General features: G+C 39.9%; 3 protein-coding genes and 1 pseudogene across 5 annotated transcripts in view; 2 read left to right on the top strand and 2 right to left on the bottom strand.

Moving 5' to 3' along the window:
• The window catches only part of LOC148729933 (protein SSUH2 homolog), a 46,021-nt gene that overhangs the window by 18,987 nt on the left and 6,976 nt on the right, over positions 1-20,058 (top strand). The window contains exons 2-6 of one of the 2 annotated variants that reach the window (XM_088761398.1): positions 16,555-16,673; positions 16,791-16,897; positions 17,339-17,485; positions 19,042-19,185; positions 19,739-19,814. In XM_088761398.1, coding sequence (XP_088617524.1) covers positions 16,834-16,897; positions 17,339-17,485; positions 19,042-19,185; positions 19,739-19,814 — 431 coding nt within the window. In that variant the 5' untranslated portion in view covers positions 16,555-16,673; positions 16,791-16,833. Of the gene's footprint in view, positions 1-16,554; positions 16,674-16,790; positions 16,898-17,338; positions 17,486-19,038; positions 19,186-19,738; positions 19,815-20,058 lie in introns of both variants that reach the window. The other variant, XM_088761397.1, reaches the window with a different exon arrangement.
• On the bottom strand, positions 202-3,661 carry LOC148729936 (E3 ubiquitin-protein ligase TRIM45-like; annotated as a pseudogene).
• Positions 5,433-9,126, top strand: LOC148729935 (protein SSUH2 homolog). Its single transcript, XM_088761739.1, has 5 exons — positions 5,433-5,439; positions 6,862-7,012; positions 7,292-7,394; positions 7,479-7,583; positions 8,029-9,126. The coding sequence occupies exons 1-5, from the start codon at positions 5,433-5,435 to the stop codon at positions 8,173-8,175; spliced, it is 513 nt and encodes a 170-aa protein (XP_088617865.1). The 3' UTR covers positions 8,176-9,126.
• On the bottom strand, positions 8,874-12,759 carry LOC148729934 (uncharacterized). 2 transcript variants are annotated; one of them, XM_088761413.1, is made up of 4 exons: positions 12,687-12,759; positions 12,078-12,197; positions 10,776-11,395; positions 8,874-10,493 (listed from the first exon to the last, which is right to left on the bottom strand). In XM_088761413.1, the coding sequence occupies exons 3-4, from the start codon at positions 10,906-10,908 to the stop codon at positions 10,435-10,437; spliced, it is 192 nt and encodes a 63-aa protein (XP_088617539.1). In that variant the 5' UTR covers positions 10,909-11,395; positions 12,078-12,197; positions 12,687-12,759; the 3' UTR covers positions 8,874-10,434. Both variants share the same exon structure in this region; 1 of them encodes a protein (XP_088617539.1).

The following is a 20,058-nucleotide window of genomic DNA, read 5'->3' as shown; positions in this document are numbered from 1 at the left end:
TACGAACCTCCCGGCTGGTGAAACACATATATTTTAGCGGGTGAATGTACAACCACTCCTAGTAAACTGCTCAAATATCACTCAGAAAGTTTCGAATCAGCCTTTTTTGTTTTTATCAAACACTTCTTATACTGTAAAGTTTAAAAACAATCACAACCGTTTTATTGACATATTTTTACATTTTGATTATTTACAATTTTATATTGCGTACTTGTAAATGCAGAAACAAAATTTTACTAAATTAAATGTTGAAAAGCAGTCCATTTACTCCACTGGTTTAACTCAGGAGTACTAGGTTCCCGGCTCAGCATGGTGGAAACATTCGAGCAAATAACTAAGGCTGTACAATTGCTTTATCTTAAATGTAACATTACTTAAAGCTATACCTCTTAATACAATTAATGATTTGGTATTTCATATTCTTGTTATATTATAAGACTTGATCATGATCAAACAAAAGTTTTAAGACTTGTGTAATTATTGACCTTAAAGAGCTTATTGACCAGGCTGACTGACAGATCACACTTAGTGTGACCCTTAAACTCCCAGAAGTGATTAACATGTAACTTCTCCCTGTGATATCCATACCTTATCCAGCAAACAGGTAATGAGAATACTCAAACTTATCAAGTAGAAATTTTTTGGAATTTTGGTCTTAATTATTAACAGACGTTTCGACTGAAACTATCGGTCTTCACCAGTGTAGTTTGTCACGTGGTAGAGCATTATCACGTGACAAACGTCGGGGAATGAGGGAGTGGGAAGAAGCGATATGGGAAAAGAAAGGGGGGACTCCAGTTCTCTCTGTCTTACACTTGAGACCGTGCGGATAAAAGAAGCGAAATAGGAAAGGGTAGAGGACCCAACCCTGAAAAGAAAGGGGGGACTCCGGCGCGGTTCTCTCAGTGTCTCAGACTTGAGACCGGGCCCTCGTCTTCGTTTCCCGACGTTTGTCACGTGAGAGTGATCTACCATGTGACAAACTACACTGATGAAGACCAATGGTTTCAGTCGGAACGTCTGTTAATAATAAGACCAAAATTCCAGAAGAAGATTTAAAAGTTCCTCAATACTCAAAGTTATCAGGTAGAAGTTATTATCTTGATCTAACACCAAGTTCTCAAAACTAATTCACAAAGAAATGTGTAACAGCCAGACGAGAGAATTGACCAATCAGATCTTGGGAGTTCAAGGAAAGAGTTTTAATGAGCAATCTCTGAAATTTGTGATGTGATTGGTTGTTTTGTAGTTCCACTGACCATTCAGAAGATTCTTACCGAGAATATACATCACTTGTCGAAAGCAGTTTCATGTTTGAACGTTGCATACAATTGATTCAAATCTTTTAAGCCATATTGATGTTAGTCTATTCAATTATCTCAATGCGATGGTTACCATAATTTGACACAACTATTCGACAATCGCTGAGCAATGCGGTAGAGGTAGGAAGATTAAATTCTCCTTTATTGTCCCCTTTTATTCCAAATTTTGTTATAAACTTTCCGCTAAGATCAAATACCTGAACTCTGTGATTCAATGCATCACAGACCATCAGGTGTCCTGCCGTGTTAACTGATAAACAGTGAGGGTTATTGAACTCCCCATCCCCCTCCCCCTTCTTTCCAAATTTGTACAAAGAATTACCATTTCTATCAAACACTTTGATACAATGTTCATCTACGTCTGACACTATGAGATATTTTTCATACTGTATACAGTGAAAGGTAAAGGTTAAAGAACCCTCACCCCCGAATTTACAAAAATAATGGTCTCTAGGAGAAAAGATCTTGATTAATTTGTTGTATGAATCAGTAATAATTACAGTTCCGTCGTTCTCTACAGATAAGCCGAGAGGACCATACAGCTGGTGATCAAGATTTCCTTCACCACCAAACTGGCTCAGGTACTCACCGTGCTCGCTGAGCAATTGAACACGGTGGTTAAGACAGTCCACCACTACAATGTTCTTGTTTTTATCAAAAGCTATCCCAGCAGGCCAGTTGAACTCACCCTGTTTATCACATTTACTACCAAAAGATCTTAAGTAAGTTCCATCGCTACTGAATACCTGAACCCTGTGGTTATCTTTCTCAGTCACTGCAATTTCATCACGTTCATTCACTGCCACTCCCCAGGGTTTATTTAACATTCCAGGAGACGAGCCTTGTTGTCCAAAAGATAACATGGGTCTGAATTATCTGGGTGAAACTTCAACCGAGAAAGGACTACCTCCAGCGTCTTCCTCATTCACTTTGACTACTACCTGGCATCTTCCGGTTTCTTTGGCAAAATAACTGACTTTGTAGCTACCATCGTGGTTATCTTTCACTCGCACTTCTGTTGCACAGTCATGGCCTTCATGATTTTTTATTTCCGCAGTTACTCGGTCACGCTTTTCGTAACATTGTTGTCCTTTGGCATTTTTTGTTGTTAAAACAAAGTTCGCTTGAATTCCAGTAATCGCTTCAATGAGTCCTTTTCCCTCAGTAGTCGACTGATCCGCTTTGGACTCAGAGGTAAATACACGGCCGATTCCTCCATGTATTGTTTTTGCCTTTAAGGCTTCGTTTTCCTCGAAGATTAATTGACGCAGACCTTCGAGGCCACAGTCTAGATGTTCGCGCTCATCATCGACTTCTTTCGGGATGATTGTGTTTATTGCCTTATCAAACTCTGCAAGCTCTGCGCTGGTGCTTCGTATTAGAAGCGTTTCAGCTTTTGTGACTGCTGTTTCGATCATTTTGACTTTCTGTTCCATTTCGATCCTTTGTATTCGCAAACGTTCCTGGGATTGTTGCGCCTCATGATCCGCTTCATTAAAGATTTCCTGTTTCTTGGCTTCAATAACAGCGATCATGCTTTCTGCAAACTGTTGTGCGCTTCTTTTTACTTTGGCAACGTTTGCTTCGATGTTATGACAACTCTCGTTAAGTTTCAAGATTTTGTGTCTCATCCTTTGTGCTTTTGCTTTGTTGGATTCAATCGTGGACATGACCAGCGATTTCTTTTCCTTGACCGCTTCTTCTAATAATACTTTAACATGTCCATCGTGAGCGTTACAACGCACGAAGAACAAACGGTTTCTTCACATTTCACACAGAAGAATTTCAACTTTTTCTTTTCGTGGCCTTGTCGTGAACAAAATGCTGGTCGCTTCATGACATCTTCAATGTCTTGATCTTCAAAATCTTTCAGCGCAAGTACTCGGTGTTCTTTGTTTTCTCGGAGTAAGTTATGCACAGTAATGCACTCTCCACACCAGAATGCACAGCACTGAAAACATTAGAAACTTTGCACTCTTCTTTTGTCGCAGTTTCTGCACTTGACTCCTGTAGAACTGCACTCCCTTATGGCCAGCACATCTAGTAAACTGTTGATGCCAAAACTTAGTGGGCAGATCTTTAAGGTTTCCACCAGGGACTTGGCTCTCCTTGCGATACTCAGGACACGTTATGACATCATGGCGGCCACTGTTTCTTTGAATTCCTGCTAAACAGTGAAGGCAGAAGCTGTGCAAACATGGCAGCTGCTTTGGTTCAGTAAATGTGGTCATACACACGGAACAGGAAACCTCTTCACGAAGATTGTCAAGCAAGGCTTTGATATCCATGATTAATGGGTTAAAAGGAAGGCTTTTGCTTCACGTACCAAAAACGCCTAATGAAACAGCGCTGCCTTACGACAAAAATTATACCATAAATCTTGACCAATCACATGCGATGCCTGGAGGCGTCATTGACAAGCGAGATTTCTGAGAATCAAATCGTGTAAGTTTACTTTCACGTCGCACATTTCAAGGCTCACTGTGTAGCTGTCAGTAAAGGACAAACATGTTTTCAATCAGATGGTGGACAGGTTTTGGGAAGATACGCTGACCGTCAGTATGGGCTCGACCATTTGCGAAGTTTACTTGAGGGTGTTTGGAAGAGCGTTGTTGAAAGAAAAACTAGACGCTATTGCAGTGTTAACTTGAAATTTCTTGAAAGAATGGGTGTTTTTTTATGCGAAGTCGTAATAACTAGTGGTCGTAGTCAGGGGATTTGTCGGGGGAGCACGCGATTAAATAAATATAGTAATTGACGAGCGACATTTCTTAGAATCATGTAAGTTTACCGTGACCTTGCTCATTTTGATGCTCACTACTTTGTTGCTGTAGACAGACATGTTTTCAATCCGATGGTTAACTTGTTGAGGACAGAATGGTTTAGTATGGACTCGACCAATCGGAAAGCTTCATTTAAGGTGTCTAGGGAGAGCGTAATTTTGAAAAAAAATCGATTTTGTATGACCTTTATTTTGTCAAGTTAACAGTATCAGTAGGTTATGCAGCTTAACTTTAAAATTTTGTCGTAGACAATTAAGTGGAGGTGGTTTCTTTTATCTTGGGCAACACACGCAATAGTTAAACGTGCGAAGTAGTCCTTGAGCCGAGCGAAAGTCACACCGAGGCGCATCCTTTCTCCACCCCGCTCAGAGCTTTTTTGCTTTACTAGCTCTCGCCTCATGCTCCCGCGCGACTCATGTATCTCTATTTGAATTAAATTTTAAGTAGTATTTTGTATCACTGTATTACCATTATTTTATAATTTCATACAGCGCAAGTGTTTTATTCATAAACTTTAATTTATCAGTCGACCCTACTGACAGAAGCGTTAACTCGAACTTGCTTGATTATGAGTTGTGTGATTAATAGGCGTAAAATAATAGATTGTAAAAATAAAAACATTACTGAGTCAAAATTTCACTCGGAATATATAGTTGTGAATGGAAACCGAAATCCTCCTATGCTTTACCTGCTTTTGTTCCTTCTACTCAGAACATTCTCTTTTTCCCCATTCTCCACTTTTCAGTTTCGCTCTTCCAGCCAATTTAATCGTAAAAATATTCTTTTCTCGTGAGATGAGGAGCCAGAGATTTGACTCTTTCATCTTTTGTCACCGATGTAGAGAACGTGGTGGTTTTTATTGTAGGATGAATTTCTTGACTCTGATTGGTGGTTTTAAGAATTTTTGGTGACCAGTCTCTTCACACATGTTTGTAATTTCGTACCTCAGAACAAGAGGAAACGGAATTGTGACCTTTGGCAGCGGAAAATTGCTTCTCATAGATGTCATCTGTTTCTTTTTCTATTTTGTTCACTTTTGTTTTGTGTAAAAATGAATTTGCGTTTAGAATACAGAGAAAAATACTCTCAGACCAACCTGCAATCGACGATCGCGGTATAAATAGCGACTACCGTGACAACAAAGATCCGTTAAACAACGTAGTAGTCTTGTGGTTGAAATGTTATTAATATTGACCGATTACATGAGAAGCCTGAAGACATATTTGACATGGAAGATTTCTGAGAATTGTTTAAGTTTAAGTTGACCTCAGACATTCAAAGCTCAGTATGTAGCTGTCACCTGAGACAGACAGTTTTCAATCAGATAATGGACAGTGTGTCAAAATAGAGGCTGACCCTCATTTTCTTGAAGGTGTTTAGGAAGATCGTGAGTTCTACGAAAAAGCTCTAAATTTAAATCCGAGATTTGTTCTCCTATCTCTCAACATTTCTTTTATTGCTTCACCCAGGCTGCCTTTCCTTCTCACACTCCATCTGTTTCTCCCTCCAAATCCAACATTCACTGTTAGCACCACATCTCTGAACGGAGGGTTTATAAAACAACAACTCCCCACATCTTGATGCTTTATTATCATGCTTGAATTACACACGCACCTGAACCCATCACAGAGTCAAATATTACTCATGTGTATTTTTTTCCAAGTCGATTTACTGACTGATTTTCTAGATCAAATGGATCCTTGCCTACATACCGTATGTTTCTTTAAAATTTATCTATATGTTGATTTTCTTCCTTCTGCCCAAATTCTCCCTGGCAAATTATAGAAGTTTTGCTACAAAGAAGCGATGAATTTAACTTTAACAAATACTACGACTACAAGGGTCGACGATTATTGCGTAAAGGTTCATTGAACAGGAAACCACGACAGAGCGACTAATGACGTAACGAAGCCCAACGGAGCTTTCGTGACAAAACAAACTTATTTATTTATCTATTTATTTATTTATTCGAGGATTTGTGCCGAGTACAGGAGCAGAAACAATAGGACATGGGTCCCCTACGAGGTTTAACCTCAGCAAACCCACCCATCCCACCCCAGGGGGGGGGGGACATCCATCACACAGTAATCTCGTGCGTGGGAAATTAACGTCTCTTACCCCTGACCCTGCAGGAGACGGGACCTCCATTTATTCGTCCCTATCCGAGAAGACTAGAATATCTAACCATTTCTTGATGTTATGGAAAGGTAACATATTCTTCTCAATTATTTTAAGACCTTGAGCGTTGGTCCGGCCGGGGCTCGAACCCTCGAACTCCCGCACAACAGTCCAGCGCCCTATCCATTGAGCTAACCGGGAGGCTAGCAAACAACGGACTCCGTAGTATTTAGATCGCTGCAATATCACAGAGTGGGGTTTAATACGACAAACTGCCAAAAAACTGAGCAGCGTTGCAAATCCCTCTGTCCTCTATCCACCAATAACTTATTTACAAGGTATGTGTAGCAGCTAAAGAGGAGAATCAAAAATCAGATCTGGAGAATTAAACGGTTAAGCGGAGTAGAAGTCATAGTCACTGATCAAAAAAAAAAATAGAAAAATTACAACAAGCCTCTGTGAACTCAAAATAAAACTGCAACTGCCTGAAGCGCGGGAGCACCGCACGGTTCGGTCGTTCGCTCGTGCGTTCGGTTGTTCGTTCGTGTGTTCGGTCGTTCGTTCACACGTTCGTGTTTTGTTCGCACATTTGTTCGTTTGTTATAAAGAAATTTCCGATCAGATCTTGCCATTTTAAGGATTTACTGTAAGAATCAATTCCCTAACACGCGTTAACTTTGATCTCAATTATTGCAGATGTAAAATTTGTCATGGTCACGGGCGTGTGATGTGCTGGACATGTCAGGGGCAGGCTCAACTTAAGTTGTTCATTCAGCTTACGGTCACGTGGTAAGAAACTGTATTCTGATTGACTGAGTATGAAACGTGACTACGCTTGAATCACAGATGGACCACTCTGTGTCATAGGTCAACCACATTGTGTCACAGGTCAACCACCCTCTGAGGGAGTTGACGTGCAAGACAAACTACAACAACGGAGAAGTTTTCAAATGAGTGCGCAGATACGCATCCTTGTCCAAGAACAGTGAATGAAAATGAATTTTTTGTTTTTTTTCGTTTTTTGTTTTTAATTATTCCAAACCACCCGCTGTCTTTTTTATTTCGTAGGGAATCTCAGATAGCTAACCACGTGACAGAGAGAACAGATTTACCCAACCAATTAATAATAGGATCTCAAGGAACAGACATTTTTACTCAAGAACTACCAAGGGTAAATATGGCTGATTAAGGAACGGAAATAAGTTAACGTTTTAAGTCAGTCACTTAAAAAAAATAATTTTACGTACACTTTCAGGTTTATCCTGTCACAGCTTTTATCGATCAAGAAGTGAATGATGGATCGCAGCGACTCGTCGAAGCTCATTCGCGCAACTGGTCCTCAAAGCGAATCCTTATGCAGGTAGGAAATGATGATAAATTAGTCTTCGGCAAATAGTTCTAGTCTAGTTCTAGTCAAGGAAGTACGCCACGGTAGTTTTCCTAAATATTTGTCAGCTTCCACAGCATTCATTCATTTAGGGACATTCCTTTCTTCGCGTGTGCGTTCTAATTTGCGGTGCAAACAGCGCCTACAACGTGCGCAAGTCTGAAACGCGCGCGAGAGTGGATTAGAGCATCACTTGTTTCTTTCCTCGCGCCCGCGTTTTTATTGGCAGCGTAAGAGGCCGCGTGCGAGAAGTGAAATGGGTGTCACGCGCTTTTTCCCACACGCTCGATTTAACTTGCGGTGCAAGCTTCTATAGCATACGCGTTCGCGCGCGTTTTCATTTTTAGCACACGGTGCTATAGTGATAAAAGGTGAGAGAGGACTCCTGGACACGACGAGTTTATATTCTGTGTTTCAGCGTCAAACTCTGAGAGCGGTGCCAGTGTCTGAAGTGAAATATGAATGGAAGGACACCAATACTCGGTACTGGGTGTACGGGTTGGATCACAAAGTACATGCCCCAGACTACCCCCAACAATGTTGTTGGGGCTGCGCCATACTTTAAAATAATGGAGAGGGGGGAAAGGAGAAGGACAAACACATTTTAATGCAAACTCCCTATGCTTAATAGATGTCTTGACTGTGCTCTGTTCTTTTGTAAAGCGCGCAGGAAGCGGCTAGAGCACGAAAGAAGCGTAGGGAGAAACACGAGACGTAAAGAACTCAAGAAAAACTTTGCGAACAAAATAGACTTATTGAAGCGCTCAAGGTTCTTGCCCAAAAAGTCCTTTTAAAGTTTTATTTCAGTGTAATATTACCTTCTGTGAAGTATGGTATTTATATTATGGGGTTCGTGAACAAATTCGGATCTTCTGTACTCAATTGAGAAACTTTACTGTAGAGCAGCAAAAATTTTCTACAACTTATCCAAAGATACGGAATCTAATGTAGCTCTCAACGTTTCAGGATGGGATACGTACGATCAATTTAGAATACAAATTTCAAGTAGTTAACCTTTTTTATAGAGCAAGTAAAGCCTCACTACTTCAGTCTCTAATTAATAGCATATTCATAAGGCGGGAATGTAGCTATTCACTAAGAGACCAAGAAGCAATAGCCATACCTAGGTTCAACACTAGATTGTTAAAGGACTCTTTAGCATATAGAGGTTTGGTGCTATGGAACTATGTTAACCATCATGTCAAAAATGTAGGTAGTTTCACCTTTAAGAATCTTAGGAGGCTACTCAGGAGAAATAATTACTTCACAAGCTTTACTTTTACTAGTTTATCAGGTTCGACGGCTAGGAATAGATTAACTGATTACAAGTATTTTTAAGTTGAGAGGAAAATTGAATGTTTTACTGTATTATAGTTTCTTATTTAGTTTGAAATGTGTCTTAGTATAATCAACAGTTGGCTAGATACTATTTTGTCATTAAGTACACGACCCCACAAGCTTTTTAGCTTTAATTCTTATCGTCTATAAATAAAGATTCTATTCTTATTCTATTCTATTCTAATAGTTGTTTGGTTCTTCTGTTGCTACGTACCTGCTCGCTTGTTCCCAAATTTCACTTTCAATAAACAAAAAAAAAAAGCTAAATAAAGTACAAATTGGCAGATGGCGTGACAGCTTTAGATCACCTCCATGCTCTATACTCTGACAGAGGACGCCCTTTCAGCTAATAATCCCGCCCCTACTGAGGGGTGCGATAGTTAAACTTACCGGGTAGATTAGGAGAAAGAGAGGGAGAGACAACCTCGTTCCCAGGCCTTTTCACTTTTTGAATTTTCCCTCCCGCCAAAACTCAAAAAGGGAAAAGCCCTGGGAACGAGGTTGAGGGAGAGAGCGAGAGTAAAGCGAAGAAAAGAAGTCAAGCGAAGACAAGAACGACCCGAGTGCTATAGGATTGCTTTTCATTCTATTTTTGTGGTTCAATCTCTTCGCTTAGGAAGGCGTAATTACATGTGAATAGCAGGAATGAAGATTTCTCTAATTAATTTACAATGCAAACCAAGGCTTCGCTCCAAACTCCACCAAACTACAAACATAAACTCCATGGGCCAACTTTGATGGAAGAAAACTCAAAAGTCAGTGGTTGAAGTACGTTTTCAGTGTCACAAAACTGAATTTGACAGAAGACAAAGATTATAGGATGATTTTCACTGAGTCAACAGATTTGCATAGTTTCTAAATTTTTTTTGTTTTGTTTTTCATATTTCAGTCAGCAAAACAAAGTAAACATGATTGGCAACTGACTACCAGTCATCGATTCTTTTCTTTTTCTTATGTTTCCTTTTCGGCTGCCATATTGGTTTGTTTGGTTTAGGTGGCATATTAGCAGTAGCCCATCTGTCCTTGTACTCTTGCTATAAGAAAAGGAAAGCAGACGACAAATAAAACTCATCGAAACCCGGATTTCTTCATTAATTCTGTTTGGATATGGCAATATTTCAGTTTCCAGCATTCTCGGCACTTCTTGTTCCTTTTGCGTGTAAATTTGACTTCAACTGTCGCAGGACAGCAATTGTCGACTCATAGAAGCGAGCTACTTGTTAGAGACATCGCTCGTTTGGCCACTGAACTGAACAAGTTGATCTTAACCCTTCCCCCTCCCCCCAAAGGGTGAAACTGTAATTAAGGAGGATTTATAACCCAGTCATTCTCAAGCTCGAGAATAAAAGGTCAATTGAGAAAGGAATTTTGCAGCACACAACTTACTATTTCCGTCCGATGAATTTCATATTTCGCACGCATAACCGGTGTACAAGAATATTAGCAACAAACTTGGCAACATTGACAACCAAACCAGCGGAGAAAGCTAGACGCCATCTTGCCAGGTCAAGACATCAAAGCGAACTTGAATATGTTTCACATGTTCTGTTGGTAAACAAAGATTTAATGTCATAACTTTACCAAACAAAGAAGAGTTCACAAAAACTGGCAACTGGCTGTGTATTCGGTTTCCTTCTAATCAGATATAGTAATATTTGTGAAATAACATTGTGCAACTGCCGAAATTAATGGTAACAATGATATTAATAATAACGATGACGATTCATCTCAGCCAGAAAGTGACAAGTGGAATGGTCACTCTCCACGCCGCCAGCCGATAATTATGACATGTCAAATTCTGAATTGAAGCACACTGACTTGACTTACCATGAAGGAAACCAAAATAGAACTCAAGAGCAACATCCGCGATATAGCAGAAGACAGGTACAAATGGTTCAACAATCCGCATCACTCCGTAAATCATCCTCTTGATCAGTTCAGCTGCCTTATTTTGGACCATCTCGGCGAACGAATATGTCGGATTTATGGTACAATCCGCCAACCGTTGAAGTCCATTCCAGATAACCTCAGCCAGCCATTGAAGTCTATTCCAGATAACTTCAGCCAACTATTGAAGTCCATTCCTGGTAACCTCAGCCAACCACTCGGCACAGTCCCACAACAATTTTCCGAGCTATTTTGCTCTGTTCCACTCTAAGTCTGAAAACCACGCGACTTTCCCTCGAGTCCAATTTTATTAAAACCATTCCAATGTAGGTGTACTCAAGCCCATCCTACACTTTCCCGGTCACTAACCTTGAGACCGTTGTGTATTTCTTCCACATCACTGAGGTCAATTCCACCGTACCGTCGTATACCTGGGTCATTATTGTCACTGTAAAGTTCCAAATCCAAGATATCAACCCAGGATTTGTGATCTCGAAAGCCTCATGGTCAGAGCATGTCGTGTTTCCGAGATACTGAGGGATTTTCTTGAACTTGAAAATCTGGCAATGATAATTTAAAATTATTGGCCAACTGAAACTAGAAAAAAGTAGCTCAGTGGATAGAGCGCTGGACTGTTGTGCGGGAGGTCGAGGGTTCGAGCCCCGACCGGACCAACACTCAGGGTCTTAAAATAATTGAGAAGAATTTGCTACCTTTCTATAACATCAAGAAATGGTTAGATATTCTAGTCTTCTCGGATAGGGACGAATAAATGGAGGTCCCGTCTCCTGCAGGGTTAGGGGTAGGAGACGTTAATTTCCCACACACGAGATTACTGTGTGATGGATGTCCTCCCCTGGGGTGGGATGGGTGGGAGGGTGGACTAGCACGAATGGTTCCTATGTTCCTTTCTAGTCCTTCCCCACTGCAAATAATGCAGTGAAAACGGACAAAATTAAATCAAATTAATTAGTATAGTGCTTCATGGACCGGTCATTATTTGTTGCATGGGAGGGGAGGGGGATAACAGATTTTTAATATGCCATGATACAACCTATCTGACCCTCCCATAAGCCTCTCTAACATTCTTACCTCCCCCACAGACAGTCGATCGGTAGCCAATTTTCTACAATCCCTCTTTATACTCTGTTGACGACTGATTCCCCCAAAATCCTTCACGCCCCTCTCCGGGGAAAAATAAAGACTGGTCCCTAACATAAAACGAAATATAAAATGCAATACCTTTGAGATTTTAGGTCTAGTGTAGCAAAGAGCTTGGCCTTCAACATCAATGGAAGCTTTTTCGTAAACCAACTTCAGTTCCAGATCCATGGACGGAATTTGAACTTTGACCGCAATGAGCTGTTATTAGAAAAAAAAAAAAAAAACATATGTCAATATGAAAATGACTTACAAAACTTCGTAGTGGGTTTTAGGAAGGAGCCTATATCCGGTTTGGAAAAGTGTCCCGAAACGAGCCACGCAGTCAGTGCTGATCAACAGATTTTGCTTTTACTACTTTTGATGAAGTTTCAAAACGTCACAATAAATCGAATTAATTTCAAGTCATTTGGAACAGAATTTTGACTAACAACATGAACAAAACTGGAACATGACATAACGGAAATTCAGACTTTTCCCTTGAAGTTCATCTTTTCTCTGCTATCATTAAAATTCTAATTACAATGTCTAATTCATAGCAGAGTTCTTATCACTTTAAAACAAGAAAAGCTATAGCTGAGGTGGGGCTTATATACTCGGGCGGGGCTGTTAATTGATTGGCCTATAACCGTAGGGGGCTTTTAAGCGGCAGTTTACGCTATGCCTTAGTGATATAAATTTTGAAAAAACCTCGTTGTTTCATTTTCCATTCATCATTATCTTGTGTTGGACGAAATTTTTTCGCTCTTGCCTCTCAGAAACTAGAGAGAAAAACAAGAAAAAAAATTGAAAATCAATGAAGATAATGAGAAACATGTGGTAATTGCAATGTTCAGTAAATTTTCCGTGGTCAGGAGCACAAGGGCTCCCGCCATGGTTTAAACAGTTTTGAACTCCTTTCAGCCTCGTGTACCTGTCGGTTCTTTAAGATGATCAAGGCCTGTTAATTTGGAAAGACACTAAAAATAATTTAGAGCATAGCTAGCAGAGCCGCGCAATCAAATTCAGTATGCGTAAGCGCGCTCAAAATTCCGATAGTGCACGCTGATAGCGTGAGCAAATCGCTTCGCCAGAATTTTTTTTTTCGCGCGAGCAGCCATTGTTAGCGCGGGGAAAAATAAAATATTTCGCGACAATAATGGACACAAACAGAGACTCGGCCTACTATTCCCAAAACGAAGACAATTTTTCGACCTTTTCCCTCGGGATAGAGTTCTTAACTGAGGCAGAAAAAGAGAAAAGCAAAGGAAAAGGAGACTCGGTATCAGCGCCGTCACGATTCGCTTCAATTGATATTGTTGTCCGTTTTTCGCGTCGGATTTGATGCACAATTACACCGGCTATGTTCTAAAACAATTGGTTCATTCTAGAGTTGCCCTAGTAAGTAAGTAAGTAGACTTTATTAGAGAGGGTGACATTTGCTCTCCAAACTTAATTCAATTCCCGCGTGCTCCATAACTGGATAGTGCATGCTAAAGCATGAACCAATTGTTAATTGGCGCACCGTAACCGTTTCTGGAGCGCGCGCTACAAAACTACGCGCGTAGGTACCATAGCAACTGGAAACATTTGTTTTGCGGAAAGTAGTTGAAAGTACTTTTTGTAGGAATGTGCTTAGCGAAAAGTTCAAACCTCATTTCTCGACAGATTTAGCAACGACGTGACTGAGCGATTTCATTTAGAGAATACATAGACCGTTGACATGAAGAGACTGGAGTCCTTGGGTCTAATACTTAGTCCAAAACAGTCATTACCTAGTAGGCTTTAACTTAGAGGAAAATTATTCTTTTTTCGGAGGGAGGAAAAACCTTACCTTCCATTTTGGTACTATCTGTAACATTCGAAAACAATATCAAAAGTGAAAGCGCTATTAGCACAGTCGACCACTGCATCTCCGATTTGTCTCTAAATTTTTTCCTCTCTCACGAAAAGCGCAAACTTGCTCTTGCTGCGAAAACGGGTGGACTAAAGATCGACATCACAGTCATTCTTCGTGACGTACGCCACGCGTCAGCCGCGTGAGATGGTCGCTCAACCCCTGGCATGCATCCTACACTTGCTCCCGGTGTTCAAAATTACGCCTGTTCCGGCGCAAACAAATTACGCCTGTTCTGAAGGCTAAAGCCTAATCAATTCAAGAGTACACATCGCTTCGCAAGCTAGCCAACCCTTTGGTTGCAGCAACCTTGGCAACACAAAGCAAGAAAAAAGGAAAAAAAAAAGAAAAGAAAGAAAGAAAACACAGAGGAAAACAGGACAAATTACATAAGTAACTCCAAATGAAGTTGAAGTTCATTTATTTGTTTTAGCAGGTTGATTAATTTGGCAGCTGTAATAGCTGATGTGGACCTGCTGTCCTAACTCACCCATCCCACCCCAGGGGAGGACATCCATCACACAGTAATCTCGTGTGTGGGAAATTAACGTCTCCTGCCAGCTGGACCCAGCTTGTCACAGTTTTCCGGATGTAGAAAGCACACCCTACATGGGGATGGTAGAGGAAGTAATGCATTCCCTTCGATTGCTTTGGCGCATTTTGTTTCCTCTTGCTAAGGTCTCTCTTCCCCAATTCTCCTCATTCACCTGTATGTTAGCTTAACGTACACTCTAGGGTCTAGGGGGAAACACATAACCCCCATCTCTCCCATAGTGGAATTTTATCACGCCCAGAGAGCAGAATATTTGATGATTACTGTGTTTGCGCCTCTTGCAACCGTAGTTACTAAAAGTTGGAATCACCTGAAACCACCTGAAACCATCTGAAACCACCCGAAACCTGAAACCATCTGAAACTGCCGATGAAACCACCTGAAACCATCTGAAACCCCCAAGGAAACCATCTGAAATTACCTGAAAATATCTCGAAACAATTTAAAACGACATGAAAGCACCTAAAAAACTACGGGTAACATGAGAAAATAAGTGTTTGAAATCGGGGGTTCTGTCCTGGTGTACCGATTCACAAGGGAATTACCATTGTTCTTTCTTTGTTTAGGAGTCATCGGTTAGCTGTTGTGTATTGTTCGGTCTTTTGTAACGGCTCTTGTGAACCGGTACAAGAGGACAGAGCCCAGGGAGCTCGGCTTACGGATATCGTATATAATGCCCTACAGTACAGAATAGGCACCACAAACTGGGCTTTAAGCTTTTTCTTTCTCAAAATCTCAACTATCTAGTCAATTTACTTTGGCAGTGGAAGTTAAAGCCACCATTCAGCAGCTATATTCTGTCATTTGCAGTAAAATACCTTGCAAAAAATCTACATATATTTCACTTTTGCAAAAAACAAAGTCAGTAAAACTCTAGGTCACGCTATAAATTCGTCTCTGATTAAAAAGTAACACAATGTTCAAGATTCCCTTAGGAAGTTTGAAAATCTTCAGGCCTTCCTGGGCTTTTTCATATATAATTTGCATGATCCCGTTGAAAAAAATTCACGTATTTCTTTCGATTTAAAACAGTTTCTTCTTTGCATTCGCGATCGCATGTTGTTATTGTCACGCAAGTGCTTTGTCAAGAAATGAATTCGCATATTCCCGTTTAACTCCCAGCCATTCGTAGAGCTAATTGAGTGTGTTTTCAACAAAAACAATGGAATGTTTCCTTGAAGACCTGTTTGTGGTGCCTATTCTGTACTGTAGGGCATTATATACGATACCCGTAAGCCGGGCTCCCTGTGGATAATTACCAGATTTATCTATCATTCTTTTGTCATTGATGTTATCAGACGAGATCTCGGAATATCTGTTTTAACGTTAAAGTACTTCTACTATATGAAATCATTTTTGGTACAATCGTTCAAAGCAACTCAGGTGTCTCGTTAACACAGACCTCAAAAACGCAGACCGCAGACCGCACAGCTCGAAAAACGTGTACACAGTGTGTAATTACAAGATTTATCTCTCTTCCCTTTGTTATCAAACGAGATCTTGGAATGCGTCGTGAAACTGAAACTAATTTCATTGTCAGTGACAGTGAGATAACAGATAAAAATAGACGTAAAGTAGAGTAAATTAGCAATACAGAAGCTTTGCGTCATGCTGAAAATTAAGATACCGATTTGCGATAATGTTTATACAGTACTGTTAGACATTTTATCATTTATCATTTTATCATTCATTAAAACAGTCGAGCCTTTGATGGCTGTTACACAAGATCAAATTGTGAATTGTTTGGACTACCTTTGTTGGGATTCTCATTATTTAGGCTTCCTGTCTTCCCCTTTAGTAAGCGACTATCTTCCATAAGCGACCGCTTTCTCCTGACCCGAGGTGGTCGCTTACGAGAGAGTTAACTGTGTCTATAAATTTGAACTATGTCCGTTTCAGTTTGTTAAGTTTGATGAGGTTTTAGGTTATTTCGAGTTGTTTTGTCGATTTCAGATGGATTCACGTGGGTTTAGATGGCTTCTCATGTGGTTTCAGGTGATTTCATTTGTGGTTTTAGATTGTTTCAGGTGGTTTCAGGTGGTTTCAGATGGTTTCATGTGGTTTCAGGTGATTCCAACTTTTAGTGACTACGTCGATGGAAAGTGAAATTTCTTTTCTCGCATTCATAGCTGCATTCCTAAATCTGTTGAAGGTATATTCAACCTCCACGAGCAAAACCGGAAAAAACTGTCATCGGCAAACTCCAAAATCTGCAGCTTTACGATCATTCGACCCTCCCTGAACTAAGGTTCGTTGCTTACGGTTTTCGGTAAGTTCGAGCCATTGCTTTCAATACCTTCCTAATTTATTATCCTTATTGTGTTGTGTCTTTAAAGGGATTTCGGTTTTTATTTATTTATAACAGCTGTCTGTCAGAAACGCATGAATATTGTTGGACTACAGTCACGATGAGTCAAGCTCCTTATCCACCCACAGGCCATGCTTACGGACCTGCTCAAGGATATCAAGCAGGTACATTGATAAATAGTTCATGCAAAAATAAAATTAATGAATTATTCGATTGATTGTGATTAGACAGTGGACCAGTGGTTTAAAATGAGTTCCTAACTTCACAATGTAAGCATGTTTCAAGTGGAATATTTGCTTTGTCGCAAAAAGTTTTATTTACAATTAGTAAATTTATCGTTTTATTTATTTACAGCAAGTAACAAGTGCTTGGTCTCCTTGATAACCCTTTGATCCCAAAGGGTTACCAGCATCTAATTTCTCCTTACAATATCACCCCTGAATCACACATTAAGGTCGGGAGAATAAAGGAAATGATCATCAACTAAAGAAGCTCTTTATTGTTAAACAAATTCTCCTTATCAGCACCTTGGGAAATGTATAGAGAACACTATGGAGAATATGTTAACTGTAGATTGCTGCATATTTGAATTTTTTCCTTTCCAGGTCAACCCCTGATTGGCTTTGCTCCTCAGCCAGGATATGGTCCCCCACTCCCTCAGAAACCTGGCTATGGACCCCCACCCCCTCAGCAACCTGGCTATGGACCCCAGCACCCTCAACAACAAGGATATGGATCCTTAGCCTTTACTGGTGAGTAAGTTATATATAATTCCGATAATAACTGAATTGGCAATATCAATCAATGTGCTGTGAAATACAATATAATTCTGATGAGAACCACTGATTATAGATTATGAAATGCATTTATTTAAGTATGCAAATATGTTATAACGTTACGAATATTTTTTTTTCTTTTGTAGTCTGCACACCAATCTCCACTGCATCCAGTTTAATGATAGGTTAAAGATTGAAAAAAGAGGTGTTTTGTTGAAAAACTGTATAAGTTCGTAGGGAAGGGGACACACAGGAAGTTTGGGGAATTTCTGACTTGGCGGAAGATCGAAGCTTTGGTACATTTAGTTCTTCTTTTACACCAGAGACCAAATACACTGAGAAATAATTTAAGGATATATTTCCAATTTCTCAAGCCGAGTAGTTATCACAATTCTGTTGTTGGAAAAACATCAATTTCAGGCATGAGTTCTGCAAATAAAAATTTTCATGGGTGTCATGAGGATGGAGATCCAGAAATCTTTTGACCCTTCCTGTGATATTTGGATATACAGCAATAAAAACCTTCGATGTTCTTTGATTTCAATACTTTAATCCACACACTATCCACATGGCAGCCAACGAGTATCACAACAACAACAACTTTCGCTATAGGCGTCACGGGATGCCTACAAACACAACCTTTTCACACTTCCAGTACAATACACTGCACTTCCCCTGAATCCATCATTGGGAAGGGAAGCTGAAAAAATATTTCACTGCACACTGTGCCAGCCAAAATATTTGCCACCGTTTTCTGATAATGAACTTAAGCATATATACAGAAAAATTCCTAATCAAATTAATCATTAACTTCTTCTTTTCATTTTCTTGTCTTTTCTCCCATGAGCAGAATCTGGCTTGGCACTTATACGTCTTGTTCAATGTTATATATTAGTTCAAAACAGTTATTCTTTTTCCTTTGACAAAACCTAACATATATTAAGCATCATAGTTTTATATTTATTTAGGTGTCCTTGTCATGCACTAACTGCCTCCTGGTTAGCTCAATTGGTTAGAGCGCCGGATTGCGTTGTGCGGGAAGTCGAGGGTTCGAGCCCCGGCTGGACCAATACTCATGGTCTTAAAATAAGTGAGGAGAATTTGCTACCTTTCTATAATATCAAGAAATAGATAGATATTCTAGTCTTCTCGGATAAGGACGAATAAACCGAAGGCCCCGTCTCCTGCAGGGTTAAGGGTAGGAGACGTTAATTTCTCACGCACGAGATTACTGTGTGGTGGATGTCCTCCCGTGGGGTGGGATGAAAGGGAAGGTGAGATCGTTACATGGAATGAAGCGGCTGCCAGAAGCGCCTGATAATTTTGACGTCCGATCTCAACTTTATCATTGTAACTAGACACGTTTGTTGTTTAGAGTGCTTAAGACTTTCTTCTTCTTCTTTCTTCTAACATCAATGTATTTAACTTATCATGCTTCCTTTTAAATATTTATCCTAATGAGGTAATTTGATAAATAAAAAAATTAAATGTATTTCTTGACTGAATTTGTAAACTGATTTATCATTAAGCAGGCAGAGTAGACAGACCCACATATTCTGGCTCAGATGTACCCTCTCAGGATGTGTTTGATAACCAGTTTGCTAAGCCTTCATCTCCATCTACACCCCCTCCTGACATGTTTGCACATTACTCTGGATATGAACAAACACAATTTGGTAGGCTATGGTTTTTCCAAGTTTTTAAAACTTCATTGAGCACTTTACTCAAGCTAGATTGATGGTTTCTGGTTCTTGTATAGAAGGTTTTTCTCCATGTTGTCCAGGTTTGATCCTCTCTCAGCAAAGCGCAGTGCTTGCAATAATTTCCACTTCAACCTGGATGCAGATGACTACAGAAGCTTACCTCATGGATGTCCTCTGCTAATTCTGATTTATACATTACTATTTATTTTATTGACATTATTATTTATTGATTATCCATGTTTGTGAGATGGATCCCCATGCAATATAACATACACATAGCTTTTATGAGCTGGTAACTGTAATGTATGCATTTTGCTTCCCTGACCCTCAATAATTATGAGCACCTCATTTTGGTGTGTTTACGGGATGGCCATTTTAAATGTTGCAGTTGTTGAGACATGCTTTGAACAATAGGATAAAGAAGAAGTCGTATTGAACTGAAAGAATACTTCGCAGTAACCTGATAGGTTTTTTTTTATGTTGTTACAAATATCTTAAGAAGTTAATTATCTAATCCAATTTCTAGGTTGTTCATTTGTTTCTCCTCCGCCCCCATATGTGCCCCCTCCTTCCTCACAGATGCCAGAACAGCATTTCCAACAGTAAGTTTTACATTATAGACACTTCATGTATGGTCCTGAGGGTCAAACAGTTAGTTTTGTCATCCCAAGAGTACTAGTCATGATGCTGCCCGAGATGAAGTAGAGGGAAACATCAGAACTCTCAGGGAAACAATACTTACTAGTTTCACAAGGGGACCATACACTGATTGCTTTGTTTTATATTTAGACTTCACCTTAAACAATCATATGGCAAAAATATGCTGTTGTCTTCGGCGCACAGGCA

The sequence above is a fragment of the Stylophora pistillata genome, chromosome 5 (genome assembly GCF_964205215.1).
Source record: "Stylophora pistillata chromosome 5, jaStyPist1.2, whole genome shotgun sequence".
In the NCBI taxonomy this organism is placed as follows: Eukaryota; Metazoa; Cnidaria; class Anthozoa; order Scleractinia; family Pocilloporidae; genus Stylophora; species Stylophora pistillata.
This window is presented reverse-complemented; position numbering and strand designations above follow the sequence as displayed.